The following is a 19,075-nucleotide window of genomic DNA, read 5'->3' as shown; positions in this document are numbered from 1 at the left end:
AGGCTTCCATGTACTCTACACTCCACTGTTGGCTTGTGGTTGCTATGGAAAATGTCCACAGCAACTGTCCCATTGGGGGTGGAGATTAGGAACGTCATTCACCGTGATGATGGACAGCTGTATAAACCAATTCACGATCGAGAAATATGAAGGTAGCCAATGAAAATGCAGCAAAAAGAGAGCTGTAGTTAGATAGAGAGCGCGAGGGTAGTAGTACGTAACAGAGCCTCTGTGAGACAGCAGCGAAAAAGACTAATGGTAAGCAAAGTATCAGCCACCTAACAGCGTTTACATACCGCTACCTAGTGAGCTACGTTAATTATATTACTCAGTGGTGCGTGCAGTCACGGGGCATATATTTTATGTAGGGTGGTCTTGGTCTTCCATCTTCGTCTAGCTACTATGTAACGGTAACGTTAGCTATCTTGCTACCAGCTGTCTTGTCTCAGCATCACATCCAGTCTGAAGTAAGAAATCTTTTTCTGTCTGACAACACTCCTTGATGGAGCTAACATTATTGTATATTTAAAGGATGACACACAATCGTGATTACTGAAGTCAACAACAGTGGACCAAAGTATTGCCTTTTGCAAAACCACCGTCAATAAACCCTTAGCTTTATGATCAAAGCCTAATCAGCTCGAGCACAGCTTTGTAATATGTTCCTTGATCTCTTTGCAGCCCCAGCATGAGGAGCCAGTCATTCCACTAACATGGACAAGTACGAAAAGGTGAAGAAAATTGGGGAAGGTTCATTTGGAAAGGCCGTCCTTGTGAAATCCAAAGAGGATGGACACCAATATGTCATCAAGGAGATTGGCATATCTAGAGTACGGTCCTATGTATTATATTCCACAAGCTTTACATTTCATTGTTAATGTGAGCTCTATTTTACTACCTTGCTCTTTCACATTCTCTGTTTCTTATTTTGACAGATGTCAAGTAAAGAGAGGCAGGAATCTCGAAAAGAGGTTGCCGTTCTTGCCAACATGAGTCATCCAAACATTGTCCAGTATAAGGAGTCTTTTGAAGGTACACAGTCCAAAGATCTAGCCATTAGTTGAAAGAACCACAGAGTTAATCTCTTGCAGTTACAGTATATCCCGATGGACACAGTATAAGGTGTTTATTATGACTTTTCTGAATGCCATATAAAATTCTTTTTAGAGGGGGCTGCCTGTATATTGTGATGGACTACTGTGAGGGTGGGGACCTCTTCAAGAAGATCAACTCTCAGAAAGGAGTACTGTTCTCAGAAGAGCAAGTAAGCCACTAACTCTTTGAGACAGTCTTGCAATTTTAGGACATGCATTACCTGTTGACAGAGTGAAACAGTGTACAACATGTGGATTGAATTGATCATATATCTTTTAATGTTTGTTTTTTTTCCTTGGGTTGTTCAGCCATTGGAATTACAAATTATGTAAATAGGCTGTTGATACTGTATAATGTGAGTTTACCATCTTCTCCTTTTCCTAGATCTTGGATTGGTTCGTGCAGATTTGCCTGGCACTGAAGCATGTACATGATCGAAAAATCCTCCACAGGGATATAAAATCGCAGGTATTGCTTCACGCACCACAAGATCTTCCCTCAGTGATAATAAGTTGTTTATTTGCCATGTAGTGACATTTCTTTTCATAATGTCTGCATAGAACATATTTTTGACAAAAGATGGGACTGTACAGCTTGGAGACTTTGGAATTGCCAGGGTGCTGAACAGGTATGTAAAATGTAACCCCAAAAGATCTGTAGATCTCTATAAAGCCAAGATTTGGGAATAGTAAAGCATTATACAATTTGCTTTCCATTCTCTTCTCATTTTCAGCACTGTAGAACTGGCAAGAACATGTATAGGAACACCATATTACCTGTCACCAGAGATTTGCGAAAATAAACCCTACAACAACAAAAGGTACTAACCTGATGTTCTTGAATACCGTGATTTTAGTGTTTGTCTCATTTGTGGTGTCAATTAATATTTAATCATAATCCAGGGGACAAGTTTGGTCCCGCCAAATTGTGAGTCATGCAGGATTAATTGGTGGCTTCTGGGTGATGTGAAGGTATCATGTCTCCTCTTTATTGAGTGAACCTGCTTGTCTATAGCTACAGCAGGAAGCTAGTATTGATTTCCTCTTTTATTATTTTAAGTATGCATGTAATCTAATCCACTTTAGTTACAACCAATGAAGTAAATTTGGCAGTATCTTAATGTTCCATATGGAGTTTTCTCAGCAATGAAGTCCCTTTCTCTCTCCAGTTAATGATAAAGAAAGGAAAGGCTTTGCAAGTGACTGCTGATACCTTATTGAGTGAATGTAAAGCTACCCCAGAACTTATCCCTGCCTGTCCATTTGTATGCTCTCTCCTCTCACTTTCCCTACTTTCCCTCCCTCTGCAGTGATATTTGGGCCCTAGGGTGTGTCCTATATGAAATGTGCACTCTTAAGCATGCAGTAAGTATTCTGTGTACATTAGCTGTTCACTAATGTAGATTTAATGTATCTTATGCAGCATTGTGATGCTCTTTCACATATTGATTTTGATCTCTTCCCTGTATGTACTGTATGTATAATGGTTGACAAACTTAATTTTCAAAGAATGAGTCATTTTTCCGGAGAGTCTCTTTAATCAAATCTGTAACTCTTCATAGTCTCAACCACTCCCTTAATAACCCCTTCTTTACTCCATCATTGCTTATGATCCAGTATGACTGCCCTCAGTAATTTCTCTGTTGTGGTTATAAACATGTTCTACATGTATTTCTCCTCAGTTTGAGGCTGGCAACATGAAGAACCTAGTTCTGAAGATCATCCGTGGCTCATACCCTCCTGTGTCTGTTCACTATTCCCAAGAACTGCGATCTCTCTTGGCACAGCTGTTTAAACGCAACCCTCGAGAGAGGCCCTCAGTCAGCAGCGTACTGGACAAACCTTACCTGGCCTCTAGGATAGAGAGGTTCCTCACACCACAGGTAGAGCACACAGCTAGTTGTCTTTGATACAGACAAAATTTACATAAACCAAACTGTGTTCAGTTAAAACACATTTATTCTCTACTGATTCCAGATCATTGCTCAGGAATTCCACCATACTTTTCTTCACAAGCAGCCTAAACTGGGTGTGGTGCGGGGTCCACCAGGTAAGCCAATAGGAGTTTTCCATAGTAGGGGAGGTAGTCACGCTGAGCCATGCTGTGAACAGCTGCGCAGCACAGTAAGGTAAAGTTGTTCACCTTGATGACGTGTTGGAGGTGTACTAGTCGCAAACCACAGTAAGAGCCTGTTGCTTGTGGCCCTTTTCAGCTCACTGTGGCTGTTTCTGTTTGTACTATCCTTCCCTGCAATATTTCAAACTTATCTGCTGACGAAATAGCGCAGAATAGGTCTATATCTGGTTGATTAGACCAGTTTTTATTGAAGATTAGCACGCTAATGTTGCTCGGCTAACTTGGTGACAAACACATTGCATTTCCCGTAAGTTCTTCACAATAAAAGCATCCTGCCTTTTTGCCAGCGGAAAGCTTTTAATGTGAAGCAGCAACAGCAGGAAAGCTGCTACCAAGCAGGACCACAGCAGCTCGGCTCGGCGTGGCTATCCCCAGCTGTGAGGCAGTAGTGGAAATGTATGTCATCACGGGCTGGCTTGGCTTGGCACGGCGCGGCTAAAGCTTTGTGCAGTGCTGTCCACCACAGTTTCCATTTTAGTTACTACCACTAGGAGTCACCAAATCCAACATTTTTTAATCTTACACACAGGGGGGCTTTAACCCTCCTATTATGTTGAAAGAAAATTACATCCATTATGTTTTTAAATACACTCAAAAACAGGCAAAGAATCAGTTCAAATTAGTAAAACTTGATTATTTGATACATACACTGTATTAAAGTCCCAGTTAAACAGCAGTTAGCGCATCTTTAGCTTTCGTAACATGACATATTTCTGTGTAAAATGTAATGTGTGTATAAATGAGAGGGATTTGTTGAAATCGTTCAGATTTGATTAGATGTCTTAACAGCTTAGGCGTAGCACATATGGAGCGCTACAGAGCTGTAGATTGATTCAGAGCTGTAGAGGACTGTTTCGCCTCCACCCACTCCTCCCCTCACCTGCATTGTTAGATCAGGAGGTGGAAGATGAGGGAGAAATGAAGGAACCAGACCTAAACCACACTCTTTTGGAAATGTACCCAAACTAATATCCAAACATACTCGTCCTCCTATGATATCAATCTCCTAGCTGCTACGACCCACAAGCTAACAGTGTGGTTTTATATGATGGGCAGGGTTAGCTACATGCCCCAAATCACATTTGATTGGATACAGAGTGCAAATTGAGTCATCAAAAATATTTGAAAGTTTTACAGGCTGAGAAAAGAGAGGGATTTTGATAAAATGATTATTATATTTTTAAACATATATTTGGAGAGATAAGTAGACAATTAACACAGGGACACAGGAATAGAAATTGGAAAAATTATTTTTTATTTCTGTGTACCACTCCATGACATAGGGGATTTACATTTACAGTAGTGGTAGTGTTACTAAGGCCTAAAAACTGCCTCATTTGCTTCAATTGGTGCTCCTCAGAATCAGAATCAGCTTTATTCCCAATAGTTTTACACATACAAGGAGTTTGCTTTGGTATTTTGGTGCGAAAACAGTAAATGTAGTATAAATATAAAGAAAGATGAAGCAAGTACTGCAGGTCAAGAAACATAAATATAAAATTGACAATAAGATATTAAAGAATATTAAAAAATATTTATGAAAATAAGGAAGAATATGTACAATATGGCTGTTATCTAAATTACAATTTGTGCAATGTGCAAAACTAATTTAATGCTTTGTTGGTGTAATGCAGGTCAGGTTTGAAACATTAAGTGCATTTCTGTTATAGTGTGAATATCATTACCATATTGCACTTTCATGATAAAATTCCTTCGCTTATTATACTGTGGAGACCAGTGAGTAGACCCGCTAGATTATTATTTTTTTTTTACGTCATGTTTATTTGTTTGCATTGCACATTTACACATTGTCTTTGCTGTGAATACTGACTTGGATAAATGTTTTTATATTTTTTACTTGTGTGACTAGCCAAGCGTTCTGCCCCTGGCTCCATACCACTTGCCCCAGCCCAGAAAATTACCAAACCTGCCAGCAAATACGGAGTGCCTTTAACTGTGAGGAAGGTATCAGATGCAGCCAAAAAACCTGCAGAGAGGAAACCAGCTGTAAAGCATAAACCGGTTAGTAGATTGTATAAGTTGCTATGATTTATTTTTTTTTAGCTCAAAAAAAAAAAAAAAAAAAAAGCTCTATTTGATGATGAGCTCCTAGTCTGGCATGTCAGAGGCCTTTCCCATCTGTGTGTGTGAGTGTGTGTTTTTACATTATAGTGTGTTGGCAACCTCTGAACCCCAGTGTCATATGTTGCTCAGGCCCCTCTCTCAGCAGCCCCCCAGAGAAGAGTGAGTCAAGTGGAGGAAGAGAGGAAAAAACATGAGGTACAGCTGAGAGCCCCACATAACTTGAATTTAATAGTAGGTTTCCCTCCCTTTTCTCTCCCCATTTACTCACACATGAAGGTCCCTTCCTACCAGCATTTTTAGTTTTCCTCCCCCTCATTACACTTGATCCCTATATTCACCCATTTCCACTCCCGGCCCATTCGGAGTGTTGTGCCTGACTTAGCTTTCTCTGTTAACTAACTTTTCACTCCACACCTACCTGCCCAGTGACAGAGCAGTCCTGCTGCCTCTTGCCTCAAAGCGGGTTTCTTTAAGATGTCTGTTTTTGATTGAGATGCTTTTGCCTCATGCTGCAGGACGGCATTAGAAAGAAAAGGATGGAGCTAATTGAGAAAGAAAGGAAGCAGAGAGAGCAGGTGGGTGCATTGTTTAGTCCCTCTGTAAAGTTTCTGATAGTTGTTACACTTTCAGTAGTTTCCTGATCTGTGTTGCCTTCAGATGTTCCTGTTGAAAGCGGACCAAATGAAGAGATATGAAAAGGAAAAGGTGGGTGTTAAATTTGTTCCTTTTGGGTATAGTTATTTCTCTTCTTTTATGTATCAAGTTTTGTAGTAAGTGGGAAAAGCGTTAAAGGGAAAGGGTCAATGTACTGTATGTTTCCGTCTAAAACTGAAAAACATGTAATCTAGAGCGCCTTCATAGCTGAATGGTTACACCCCCCAAAAAAATAAATAACAAACCTGTAATCTATAACAGATCAATCGTATAAACCAAGCCAGAGAACAAGGCTGGAAGCATGTCTTGAGTTCAAGTGGCGGTAGCAGCCCAGAGAGGAAGGTACTGGATGCCAATTTTGTTTTTTATGATACAAAGTGTTACTAAGTATTTCCACATTTTATGATTGCATTGTTATAACATGACAAATCAGCCGTACTCCTTTTCATACAGCTCCTCCTTCTAACTCACAACCACCTTTTGTCCTCTTAACTCAGTGTTTTCTAGGTGGTGGAAAGATGGCAGTCTTAAGCTCTGTTCAGGGTCCTACTCCAGCCCCTGTCCCAAGTAAAAGCTCATATGAACCCCACCACGCTGCCCTGGACCAAATGGCTAAACCACAAGTCGTCAACAGGGAGAGATCCTCAGCAGAACCGGGCAGTCCCATTCGGTAAGTTCAGATGTCTCTGTATTTTATGTGATTTTGGTGTGTTAATTAATTGTTTTAATGGCACTGCCTCTGTGTGTAAGTGTACCGGCTGCTGCTGGCCCAGTGCTGCCCAACGGCCCTGCCCGAGTCCTAAACTCTGATGCAATCAAGAGAGAACTGCAGAGGCTGCAGCACGTTTCTAAACAAGCCCATTTTAGTAGGTCAGTCAAGCAGCATCTCCCTAATCATCAAGTGACACTACACATCTGGACTGAAACTCTCCATCCTTGCTCTTTTCACAGTGTGAAAAGTAGAGTATTAATTACCATATTCTGTTTACAGGCAGCGTGGTCAGATGGCTGGTGAACGCGCCTATCAGGTTGAGGAGTTTTTACAACGGAAGAGAGAAGCCATGCTCAACAAAGTTCGTGCTGAGGGACAGTTGGTACGTAGTATGACTTATGCTGCCATTTTAAGGGTAACCTATTGAGTATTTAGTCCTGTTACTGAAATACTGAACCTCTTCCATCATAGTGATTACGACCCCTCACATATTGGGTATTTCTATGCACAAAGTGACACTGATGTCTTTCTAGCAAATGTTATGAATTTAACGTTCCATTAAGCATTTATGACACTGAATCAAATTGCTCCATGTATTATGAAAGGATTGCTAGTACTGCCAAAGCCACTAAGCATCAACCGGCATTCAGCTCATTGTTTTAGTTTGCTGATTTGTAAGGTTAAGACCCAACTGCTCTCACTGCCAACCCCATGTAAAACCATGAACAGCCTGCTCTCACCATGAGCTCACATATTGCCTATTGTAAGCTACCTGCTTAGCACAAATATCACTGAGCCAAAGTAATGGAGTGGCTGGTGAAGAAAGTTGAACATATGAGAGGCCAAAAAGACTCCCATATGAAAGAAATAGGTTTTCCTCATGAGTTGGTGGACCAAACCAGAGCTAAAACATTAGTAAATAGTCGATTAGCTAGAGAGATGCAAGACTCAAATTTGATGCCCATTTGCTTTGGTTCTGCTGGATGTGTAAGTACGCAATTGTTTACTAAGCACATAAATCCATCAGTTAAGTCAGATAGAATTATAGTATATCAAAGCTGTGTTGCTGAGTTTTTCTGACCACTAGTGGTAAAATTGATGATGATTGAATTCAACTTTAAAACAATGTAGCTTAACACTTAACACTGATTTTCAGCCACACTAGGGGCAGAAGAACCCCAGAAGTCCAGGCCTGCTTTGGTCTTTACCAACTGGAATCAAATAATTAAAATAGGCTAAAATACTGTGTAGAGCTGCAGAGTTGGGTGAAAATTATTGGTGGGTTCATTATTATGAATGGCTACTTTCAATTTACATATAGTCATTTGATTCAATGTTAATATAAAAATATTGATCAATACAACTTTACTTCCTGGGCCCCGCTCATGACTGTTGTGGCAGTTAGATCTCAGGGGCTGCGTCCTTCTAAAATGTGGTTAAATTGAACGGTAAACAGGGTACTCGGCAAAACCTGGCTGAAATCTATGGAAGCCGGGCTGGCTCGGTTCGGTGCAGGAGACCCAAAGCCAACAAAGAGGAGGAGGTAGGAGCCCAGGCCTGAATGCCCAGCCTTACACTCCACCTCACTCATAGCACGTCTGGCTTGGCTCGTCTTCCTTCATATGTCTGCACAAAACTCCCTTTGACACACCCATAATTCAACCCAGCAGCTCAAACCCATGCCCACTCCTTGCACAATGTGTGGTGTTCCACTGTCCAGTGTGAGCTGTTCTTTATTTTGCGTCCCAATAATGGCTGTTGTTATTCACAACAATAAATACCATTGTTTTTTGTTTCTTTATTGTGCATATTGTCCCATGTCAAATAATGGCACCACCACAGTTTTGAGTTGTGTATTACAGCTTTTTTGCTTTGAATGAAATACATAAATATATACATCTATATTGCGCTGTTAACTGCAAAATGTGATTTTTATTCTGGCTGAATGGCTGATGTGTTAATGTACAGATGCTAACATCATACTGTGTTGTGAGTAAAACTTTGTGCTGCCTATGTATGCAATTTTTGTTTTGTATCATTGTGACCACAGGTACCAATGCTGTATTCTACTTTGTCTGTGTGTGTCTGTGCAGGTGTGTCTAGCATACAGTATGTAACATTTCTGTATTTGTTCTCAGGAGTACTTGTCAAGACTGAGGCAGATCCGCTTGCAGAACTTCAATGAGCGTCAGCAGATCAAAGCCCGACTCAGAGGAGAGAAGGTACAGTCCTCCACTCTCAGATTCTGAGAGCGCCTTTTTTAATGAGCGTTTTCAGTTTTCTGACATTTCATCTCCTGGCTGTTGGCGTGTGTTTCAGTATGACAGTGATGGTTCTGACAGCCAGGAGTCCAGTGAGGAGGCAGAGCTCAGGAAAAAGAAGATAGAGGCTTTAAAAGTGAGTCTGCCTGGAAAATTTAAGTATTACATTTTACAAAATGCAACATTTAGATGATAACAAGAACAACGTCGACTAAGATCACCCAAACCACTGACACAATGATTAAATTGAACAGATAATAAAATGACAGCAAAAGAGAATGATGATGTCAATCTAAGCCTGGATTTTGTAATGACCAACAGCTTCCTTCCAGACTACCTCAGCCTGTGACTTGTTCTCTTGGTGGTTTTAATGAGGATTTGAAGGTCAGAGGTGTAGCTAGATGCTCGGCCGGCATGAGCTCTGTAGGCGAGCAGTACAATCCTATAATCAATTATGCAATTACCTGGCAACCAGTGTAGAGAAAATGAAACAAGGCTATTGACACACCTCTAAAAGTTCAAAGCCTCGCTGTGCATTCTGCTCTAACTGCAGACAAAGTGTGAATTCTGAGTGAGACAGGAATAAAAACAGTCGTTATTTTAATGAGATGACATAATAGGATCTCATTAAGACAACTGAGATGCTATCTGCTATCCTTTGCTGACCTTTTTAGATGTCAACAAACTGTAAAATAGACTGGAATTGGATGGAATTAGAATTGTTGATCACCCAAAAAATGTTTGGCCATGTCCTCATTCTTCTTCATTGGTATGTATGTATGTACCTGCCAGGCCCAAGCAAATGCCCGTGCTGCTGTGCTGAAAGAGCAACTAGAGAAGAAGAGGAAAGAAGCATACGAGAGAGAAAAGAGAGTTTGGGAGGACCATGTAAGCTCTATCATTCTTTGCTCCACCCGATCATTCCTCAGTCAATACCATTACTTGGCCTTACTGCTGCATTAGTTTAAGTGAAGTCTAATCTTGGGTATTGTGTATTGTGGAAGCTTGCAGCTCGGGGGGTGAAGGTTGGCATGGCAGCAGGAAGCGTAGCGGCGGCAGCAGCAGTAGTAGCAGTATCATCTACCTCTGACAGTCCTCTTCCACAGCCCAGTTCTTCTCAGCCAGACCCAGCTGCCAAAGCTCCAGTCCTGCCTGAATCCAAACCCTCCACCCCAGCTATATCCATGACTGCTGCCCTGAAGAATGTTGGAGCAGTCAGTATACATTTACAAAGTCTATCACACCCTCATAGTATTATTTGGGTACGTATTCCTGAGCTATATCAATTTTGCATTTTGCAGACTACTCCACTAAAAGAAAGCTTGCTTGAGCCAGAGACTGCTACGAGCATCCAGGTGAGCGAATGAGATATCAGTAATCATTAATTAAAGTAACAGTGTGCTAAAATGGCAGGAATTCTGAATCTTTCCTGATTCAATATTTAGAAAGATAATACCGCTTTTCTCGTAACAGAGTGAGAAAAGGCAGATTCTGCACAGACTTAACCAGAACCTAAAAGCCCAGAGCCCAGTGGAGGAGTTGGAGGAGCTGCTTCCACCCGCTACAGAACCAAGTCCTGCATCCCAACATAACCAGTCTGACACAGAGAAACGTCCCTCTTCCAACGGAGACCGTAAGAAGTGGGATGCAGCAGAACTGCCTGTACTTCCCGTTGCTCAGCAAACCTTAGAGGAAACCTGTGCCACAATAACCGGTAAGTCGAGCCCTCGCAGGACAAAACTCTGGCCTATGTCTATGTATTAACAGAAGTTAAATTTACAAGATTATATTGTTACTATGTTGTGTGCTATACACATGCTGGTACACTTACAGTATCTTTATAGTGTAGTCTTTTGTAGTGTTTGTTGATTTAGAATTGAAGGAGCCACTTCGCAAATGATCTAGCTTGCCTTTTATATAGTAAGTAATAATAATAATAATAATAATAATAATAATAATAATAGCACATGCAAGTAGTTGTGCTGTGGAAATTTTGTGATCGCCTTAAATTTGCTTTGCAAAAAATGTATACACATTAGTGCTTCTATTTAAAGGTTTTGGAAGAAATTTTGCTCAGTGGGATGATTTTTTTTCCTCAACATTGTCTCACCAGCTGCCTCAGTGTCTCCAGAAGATCGACCAACTTCTGGTGCAGACAGGAAGAAGTGGGAGGAAGGAGTTCCACTTGTCCTCTCTGTAGCCCGACAAACTCTAGAGCAGACATGCATCACGACCATTGGTGAGTTACCTTCTCCCTGAGTGAGAACACATATGCAGATTTCCTGAAAATCACAAATCTATCTCTCTCTCTCTCTCTCTCTCTCTCTCTCTCTCTCTCTCTCTCTCTCTCTCTCTCTCTCTCTCTCTCTCTCTCTCTCTCTCTCTCTCTCTCTCTCTCTCTCTCTCTCTCTCTCTCTCTCTCTCTCTCTCCATGTCTCTCTCTATGTCTCAGAGCAAACAGCGGGTGAAGTTATACAGATGGGTGGACTACAGGAAGAAGCTCCTAGGAAGGTGTGGGGAGTGAGTCCAGACTCTCAGGTGCTGAGAGTACTGCAGGAAGCAGAGCTTCAGCCTCTCACCCAGCAGCTGGAGAATGTCACCATCTGTGAGGAAGAGTTTTCTAGCCCTGGTTAGTCTTCATCTTCTTACCCTCCAAATGAGGCCAAGTACAAGCAGTACTCAGACGTACAAATAGTGTAAACCATAAAGCATTATTAAACTATTTTCAACCTGGTCTTTGTTTTAAAGTTTGACATTATAATTCTAAGTATTTTGAGTTTTGTCACTGTTTTGCCATTCTTCTCTGCATTTGATGGACGATACTGTCAAAGTCAAACAAAATGTGATTAAAACATACCACATGTTTTGTGTAGCCCAACTTAGTTCATCAGTTGGTCACATTGGCTATCTTGAAGACATACAGACCTATGCCGTTATGTGGACATGTTCAGTGGTTTCATTTTTACTCTTAGCGTGTTGTTTCAGAGAATACATGGATGCTAGAATGTACTAGGAGTATATTCACTTACTGATGATGTCATATGTATCCCCAGATAAGCCTGAACAGACGGCAGCAGCTGAGATTGTGAAGACACCTAAAGAAGTGTTGTCCTGTAAGCCAACGCCGTCTGCTGTTGTTCAGAGCCCAGAGGTTCAGAAGGAGAGCGCAGACGCCACAGAGGCCTCACGTCTGGAAATGTATGTGGCCAGTGCAGTAGAAGGAGTGAAACTGCCACCCAAACTTTCTGAGATTCAGGGTTAGTATGACACTCAACCTGATATATTGATTGGATATTTCAGCTCCTCATTTTAAAGTATTTTTTCAGTATAATGCAATCCTATCTGGTCTGAATTCTTCCAGATCCAGCAGACGTGGAGTCAGTGGTTTTGGAAGAGACACCTAAACAGGCCTCATGTCCTCCAGTTGGTGTGCAGCAGGCATGGGAGCAGGAAGCCCCACAACTAATGTGACTATTCATCTTTATAACTATTTCTATTTAGAAAAGAAATTGACCCTTCCCACTTAAATGAAGTGTCTTTGTTTACTCACCCCTATATGAGTTAAAACTTGATGTCCCAAATGTATTTAAGTTAACAAGACTATTGTGTTACACCTCCAATAGAAGCATAGCATTGATATTTTGTTTTTCATTTTTTTAATTTCTGGAGTGAACAATTTCTTTAATACATTTAAAGACATCATACATATGTGTATTTTTCTTGTAGGCCACCAGAGGGTATCCCAAGACCAGCAGGCACTAAGGAGGATGATAAGATTGTAGAGAAACCAAGTGAATCTTCTGGTGAGGTTAATGTTTAGTGAGTCAAAGCCAAAGCCCCCCTTTTTTTTTTCTTTTTTTTTTCAGCATAATTATTATCTTAATTAAATCTGCCCCCCCTTCGCAGGTTTAGCAAAGTGCGAGGAGCCCCTGTTTATGAAGTTGTGTTCCCCCGCCCACCGACGCACTGCTGCCCTTGCAATCCTCTCAGCCCAGTCTTCCATGGATGAATCATCCTCCTCTCTTGCCTCTCGCTCACGCTCTGTCTCACCTCTGCGCTCCAAACACCATGACTCCCTCCTCATTGGTCTCTCTACGGGCATGTTTGACGCCAACAACCCCAAGGTGATTACTGGCTGGGCTTGAATTTAAAAAACACACTTTTTGCACTGGAAATGACATAGCATTATGAGGAAATGTCTAATGATAATTATTCACATGACAGTATGGGATCTAAGGCATTATTTGATGTGATCAGGTGATCGGGTGAACGGCTGTAGCAGGGGTTGAGGAAATTCACATTTGTTCTTGTGCCTGGTGTGATGTGGAGGCCTGTGTGGTATTTTTAGGTCAGTCTTCTTTATTAATGAGGGGGTCTGGAATAGAGTCAGAGCAATTAATCACATAGTCGAACCTGCAGTGGGTCTGACAAAAAGAGCATCCATCAACCTATATCTTTTATAACCTTCATCAGGGACACTGGGATCTGCAGAACCTAGCTCAACATTTTGTACACACAAAGAGCTATACAGAAAATGAATGCGGTACATTTTGTCACTGTGCTTTTTTTAGGGTTTGGTTGTTCCTGGCTTTTTCTGAAAGTTACTTGCTATAAAGATTTACTGCTAGTTAAATGTTCTAAATTTCTTGTATACCAGAGCCCATTTCATTGGCCTCTCCATTGCCGATGTGAATTTTCAGCTATTGGTAGTCACAAGAATTTCTGGACACAGCTGTGATGTATTATTGACGGGGGGTTTTTCTTGCAATTAATCACTGTGTTGTCAGTCAAGACTTCCTGTCAGAGCGGCATCAAAATATTGTACATGTCGCTCTGTTTGCATTGTACTGTCAGATGCTGCGGACATGCTCTCTACCAGACCTCAGTCGTCTCTTCAGCCCTCAGCAGGACTCTGCAGTGACTAGGGATGCTAATGTTGCCCCAGACAATAACCTGGAAATCGAGGACCTGGATGAGGCAGCTAAAGATGCCGACCAGTCAGAGACTGAAGAGTAAGACAAACACAGATGAAATCTCACAAGCAAAGATGAAAATGCTTGGGCCACATTGTATGATTTTGGCAAATCATAAACTGCTGCAGTCTAAAGATGACTGGTAATTTTAACAGTGACCAATATCTTGCCTTACCCTGATTCTGTCAATCATTTTCTAGGCATGAGAGACAACATTAGAAAATGGTGCAGGTTTTATTTAGCTAAGAAAGTCTAAATATAGCCAGTTGATGTCCTACTGTATGTCATAGCAATATTCCCTGTTCCATAGTGCATATGAGGATGAAGACCTGCGGGACATCCGGGCCTCCATGGAGAGACTGCTGCAAGAAGAGGTTGGTGCAGGAGACTTTAATGGAAACCCTCCAGAGGGTGAAGACCAAGAGCTTTTCAACAGGATTGCAGCTGAGATCGATCGGGACAACAATCGAATGGCTGTAGATGATGACAACGATGATGATGATGATGATGATGATGATGAAGAGGAAGAAGGCGATGCGGAGGACGAGGAGGAGGAATGCTCCAATGGTAGTGCTGGTGATGAGGAAGCAGGGGAGCTGCTTACCAATGGTGTGGGAGAGGAGAACCACAGTAATAACAGCCAGCTCAATGAAGAGTGGCATTCAGGTACGAGGAATGTCACGAGTTTGTGAAGTAATGTTTAAACTTCTTAAACTATTTTAATTCAGTTAGCATACTTTTTTTTTAATGTAAGAACAAAGATTAATTTACCACTTTTGCTGACATCCCATGGTTGTTAGTCTTGCTACACGATAGAGTGGAGAAAGTTTGAATTAATATTTTATGTCAGATGATTCATGCCTTTTAATAAGTGGCCGTGTAATAAATACATTATTTTTTTGCAAACTAAGCACCTTGAGAATGATCAAGATCCAAAGTCTAACAGTATTATGAGAACTGATAAATCCTGCTGCACCGTAGATGGCAGTGGAGAGGACCAGGGCGGAGAGGCTGTGCATCATGACAGCATCTTCAGTCGTCTGGAAGAACTTCGCTTCGACCTGGAGCAGCAGATGGGCTTTGAGAAGTTCATTGAGGCCTACAATAAGATTAAGGTATGAAATATTTCGAATCTCAGTAAATGTTAAGTGCATAAGACTGACTGAACAGATTGATTAAACAGATGTTTTGTTTTTTGGCATTTAAGGCCATACATGAAGATGAAGATGAGAATATTGACCTGGGCTCCAGTTTGGTCTTCAGCACTTTAGGAACTGAGCACCAGCATCTTTATCCCAACATCCTTCATCTAGTGATGGCAGATGGTGCATACCAAGAAGGTTAGTGACAGTAGTTAGTTCTTAGTTGATTGTAGATATTTTTATCTTTTCATCATTTCCACTGTCTCTGAAAAGCATGGAGCTTTTCTATTTAATTCAATTCACACCATAACAACCTCCTTCCTTTTATTCTATTATTCTCCATTTTCCACAATACTCTTTCCTCCAGAGTTTTTAGGTCACTTGTGTAAACCACAGAAATAGATGCGTATCTCTTTTGATAGTGCCGCCCAAGATAGACAGGAAAGGGGGGAAGAGAGAGGGGATGACATGCAGCAAAGGTGTAGGCCCCATGTGTAATTCTTTTAATTCTGGTCAGCAACAGTGTTGAATTGTCCTCAGTGGTTTTCCCACAGCACAGAGCTGTGTCAGAGTTCAGTGAGTGTTTAATGTAATCTGTAAAATCCTATCCTCTTTCCTCACATTGCTTCCAAGTCGTGAAAGGACTAAGTAGATGTTGAAACAGAACCGTAACACTGTCTTTCTGCTTTTTCTTGCTCTGCACCAAGTCAGTTGTCAGACTGGGGCCACAGCAGAAAGAGGTGGGGGGAAGTATTTCTTTTGTTTGACAGAAGAAATTTGACAGGTTTCCCTCAGGATGGGAGCAGTCTTCAGATAAATTCTCTCACTGAACATCTCTATTTGACAATTCTTTTGTTTTCTATTTTTACTGTCTTCAGTAGAAGACAGAGGATGCAAATGTCAAATATCTCCCTCGAGGACCTATCTCAAGATTTGTGAAAGATTTATCTTATGGCTCCCATCCATACAGCAATAACACTGTTAGATGCCTCAAATATATTTCAAAATATACCCAGAGAATAAACCCATGTACTGCAATAATGCAGTATTGGCTACGGTCACAAACAAATGATCTATCACATCCGAGCCCCAAGTTTGAGAATAATTTGCTATGGGTTTTAGGTCAGTTCTGATGCCTGTTGTTCCCATTAAATGTCGGGTTGCATTTATGTTTTGGGAAAGAAGCATCAAGAAGTAAGCAAAGTCAACTGAACAGATATGAATCCCATTTGCAATATAGACGGAAGCACTGTCATTGGTTTGCCAAATCTTAAGTTAAGCTATCCATAAGTTTAATACGACTAAGAGTCTACAGCCATGTGACTCTGTGAGGCTGTAGTTAGGCACAGCGGTTCTTTGAGCTAAATGCTAACGTCAGCATAGTTTAGCTTTTTTAGAATGCTAACATTCTGCTGATTACCACTAAACACAAAGTACTGCTGAGGCTGTGGGAATGTCATTAGTTTTGCAGGAATTTAGTAATAAACCAAAGTATTGGAAAAATTAAACATTTTACAATTCGTCCTCAGGGGGACATGAATGTGACAATCCACCCAAAAGCTGTTGAGATATTTAATTTTTTTTTAAATGTACACCTGATGGTGGCGCTAGAGGGAAAGTCATAAGGATACATCATCTGGGAACCATGAATGTCTATCAATTTTTGTGCCAATCTAGCAATGTTAAAATTGTATGTTAAATGTGGTTAAGTTAAAGGTTTGGTGTGACTGACACTACAACAACAGTGGGATTAAACATCATGTGTGCTTTTTGCCTGTTGAAGTCATCTACTTCTCTTCTGTCATTTCTTATTAAGAGACAAGGTCTAACCAATGACATCTGCCTCTCTAATGAAGTATCTGTCCCAACATGATTCTCACTCTCTCGCTCTCTCTCTCTCTATCTCTCTCTCTCTCTCTCAGATAATGATGAATAATGTTTCATGCAACGGAGCTGCTGGCAGCTATGACAATCTGCTAGCTATCTGATGTCTTCCCATGACGCACATCATTGGCAGAAGGATCTATGCATGAAGTGTTGCAGCCACATCTAACAGTGTTTCAGGCACACTTGCATGATGAATAACTAGTACACTCTAGGCTGTATTTCATAATTTTGACTATCAGCACCTGACACTACTTTCTCACCAGTGTTCATTCAAAAGTGCATTATCAAATACATGTTCTTATTAACCAAAGTTCTGTCAAATGTTTCTGAAAGTCTATGTCTGTAAATGAGTGAAACACATGTATTGTCACGTTGATTAATAACATAAACCCTGTTGTGTTTCAGTTTGTTGTTGGTTCAGTTGGAATCCGCAGTGGCATTTCATTTTGGTGGGCAAAGATCTGGTCCTCTCAGGGGCTGTCTTTCTAATTGTCACATACTCAACCATAGTTTCAAAACATAAACCAGGTCACCCTCAAAACAAATGTACCATGACTTACTCAGAACCAGTTGAACCTCCTTTTCTTAAAACTCTTTTCACCAAACAAGAAGTTAAATATTATCTAATACATTTTCCACATTTCTTACTGTTTCAGTTAACCCAAATTAAATTTTAAAAAATTCTGTGTGACTGCTGTATGTTGCCAAGGTACTGTAGCAAGACTGTGGCATTAGAGTGGTGGGTGTGATGTACTGTAGTGGGCCAGGTCAGACTGATGTTCTGTGCAGAGAGTTGTACCGATGATGTAAGCAATGGCACAGATGTTAACAATAATTCCTATTTGATTATAAATTAAATATTGTACATTTTTATATTAAATAAACACTTTTTTAAGAACCTGAGGACTTTTATTTTCCATTTCTTTCTACCTCACCACCATGTAGACTGTAAGGTATGACTAAGTGTGGACACACCAATGCTTGCAAATTAGCTCTTACATTATAAAATGTGTTTTATTAAAAGTCTTAGATTGAAAATGTGATTCTAAAGGATTATAAGAAAATCATTCTGCTTTTCACGGGTCATCAGACTGTGGTGCCACTGGTGAGTGCACAGACTATTTTCTTCAACAGACCACTCACCCTTCTGTCAGCTAGCAAAATGTATTTGCAGTTGCAATCCCTGTGGAACAATATAACAAGAGCCTCCAGTGTTCTCGCACCATGTCTGATTTAGTGTGACAGGAGAAGAGGGTGTGTTTCTTCTGAGTTGGAGCATAGCCAAGTAATTGACTGTAGCATTCTTCCAATAAGAATAAACAAACCAATTTGATAATGGAGCTTTGCAGCCATTTTATGACTTGAATGCTGTAGTAATGCTGTAGAATTTTATAATTGTTTCCCTCTATTCTATGAAAGTTCTGAACTGAATAATTTAGTCCAATTGAAATAAATTTCACGTGTGGTCATCATGTATGACAAAAATAAAATTGAATCATCATTTTTGTTTTTATTTCCATGTTTGTCTTCACTTTAACCGTTACATCAAGTACAAACTAGTCAGCTCTTCAGTCATCTACAGCTGTACGTTTTCATTAGAAAGCAATAATTGGAACCTAGAAATTATAATAATTACAACTGTTAGATAGTAACAGTGGCATTGGAGGTAATAGACGCAGGTGGAAAAAATCTGGTCTCCAAGTACATTACAATATTATGAAGGAGTTATGGTTTCACTATAATAATACTGTTAAGGATGCAAGAACACACTAATTTCTGCCCATCAACATAACCCTAGATTTTTATTTAAGACTGTCGATCAGTTGGTAAATCCAGCCCCCCAGCTTAAAGTGATCCTGATTGTAAATTTTTTATATCTTATTTTACTGATAAAGTGGAGTGAATTAGAGCCTCTATTACCCCAAATGCCACTTACTCTGGTGTCCTTCACCCACAACAAGACAGTTTTAACCAGTTTTATCCCATTACCTCGTCTGAACTTAGAAACAGTATCACATATGAGAGTGTCTTCCAACCCTCTTGATGTAATACCAACACAGTTTTTACTCAAAGTAATGCAATCTGTCAGGTCCTGTTTGCTTTCTGTTTTTAACAGTCCCTTGTGTACTG

The 19,075-nt window shown here is 40.6% G+C and overlaps 1 protein-coding gene across 8 annotated transcripts; it reads left to right on the top strand.

Moving 5' to 3' along the window:
- The first annotated feature begins 124 nt into the window (after positions 1–124).
- On the top strand, positions 125–17,848 carry nek1 (NIMA-related kinase 1). Of its 8 annotated transcripts, none has more exons than XM_044198643.1 (36): positions 125–258; positions 682–830; positions 936–1,032; positions 1,168–1,264; positions 1,480–1,563; positions 1,656–1,723; positions 1,829–1,915; positions 2,405–2,459; positions 2,777–2,977; positions 3,072–3,144; positions 5,102–5,253; positions 5,446–5,511; positions 5,832–5,891; positions 5,974–6,021; positions 6,232–6,312; positions 6,468–6,640; positions 6,721–6,840; positions 6,962–7,064; positions 8,139–8,225; positions 8,821–8,904; positions 9,002–9,079; positions 9,736–9,831; positions 9,948–10,157; positions 10,245–10,298; positions 10,417–10,657; positions 11,057–11,182; positions 11,396–11,572; positions 11,997–12,200; positions 12,305–12,410; positions 12,670–12,746; positions 12,850–13,067; positions 13,798–13,955; positions 14,227–14,582; positions 14,898–15,031; positions 15,124–15,256; positions 16,981–17,848. In XM_044198643.1, exons 4-36 carry the CDS (start codon positions 1,190–1,192, stop codon positions 16,992–16,994), a joined length of 3,999 nt encoding a protein of 1,332 aa, XP_044054578.1. In that variant the 5' UTR covers positions 125–258; positions 682–830; positions 936–1,032; positions 1,168–1,189; the 3' UTR covers positions 16,995–17,848. The 8 variants fall into 8 exon arrangements, with proteins under 8 accessions (XP_044054578.1, XP_044054576.1, XP_044054583.1 ...); XM_044198641.1 differs by having other exon boundaries at positions 5,446–5,547; XM_044198648.1 differs by having other exon boundaries at positions 936–1,039.
- Positions 17,849–19,075: the final 1,227 nt, after the last annotated feature.

This window comes from Siniperca chuatsi, linkage group LG6 (assembly GCF_020085105.1).
Source record: "Siniperca chuatsi isolate FFG_IHB_CAS linkage group LG6, ASM2008510v1, whole genome shotgun sequence".
Taxonomy (NCBI): Eukaryota; Metazoa; Chordata; class Actinopteri; order Centrarchiformes; family Sinipercidae; genus Siniperca; species Siniperca chuatsi.
The sequence above is the reverse complement of the archived record's forward strand: the minus strand, read 5'-3'. Positions and strand labels throughout refer to the sequence as shown.

Excerpts from the sequence above, each read along its gene's own strand:
- nek1 (XM_044198648.1), top strand. The coding sequence starts at position 714 with ATGGACAAGTACGAAAAGGTGAAGAAAATTGGGGAAGGTTCATTTGGA. Across the intron at positions 1,265-1,479 it reads TACTGTTCTCAGAAGAGCAA|ATCTTGGATTGGTTCGTGCA; the intron begins GTAAGCCACTAA and ends TCCTTTTCCTAG. Across the intron at positions 10,658-11,056 it reads AACCTGTGCCACAATAACCG|CTGCCTCAGTGTCTCCAGAA; the intron begins GTAAGTCGAGCC and ends TTGTCTCACCAG.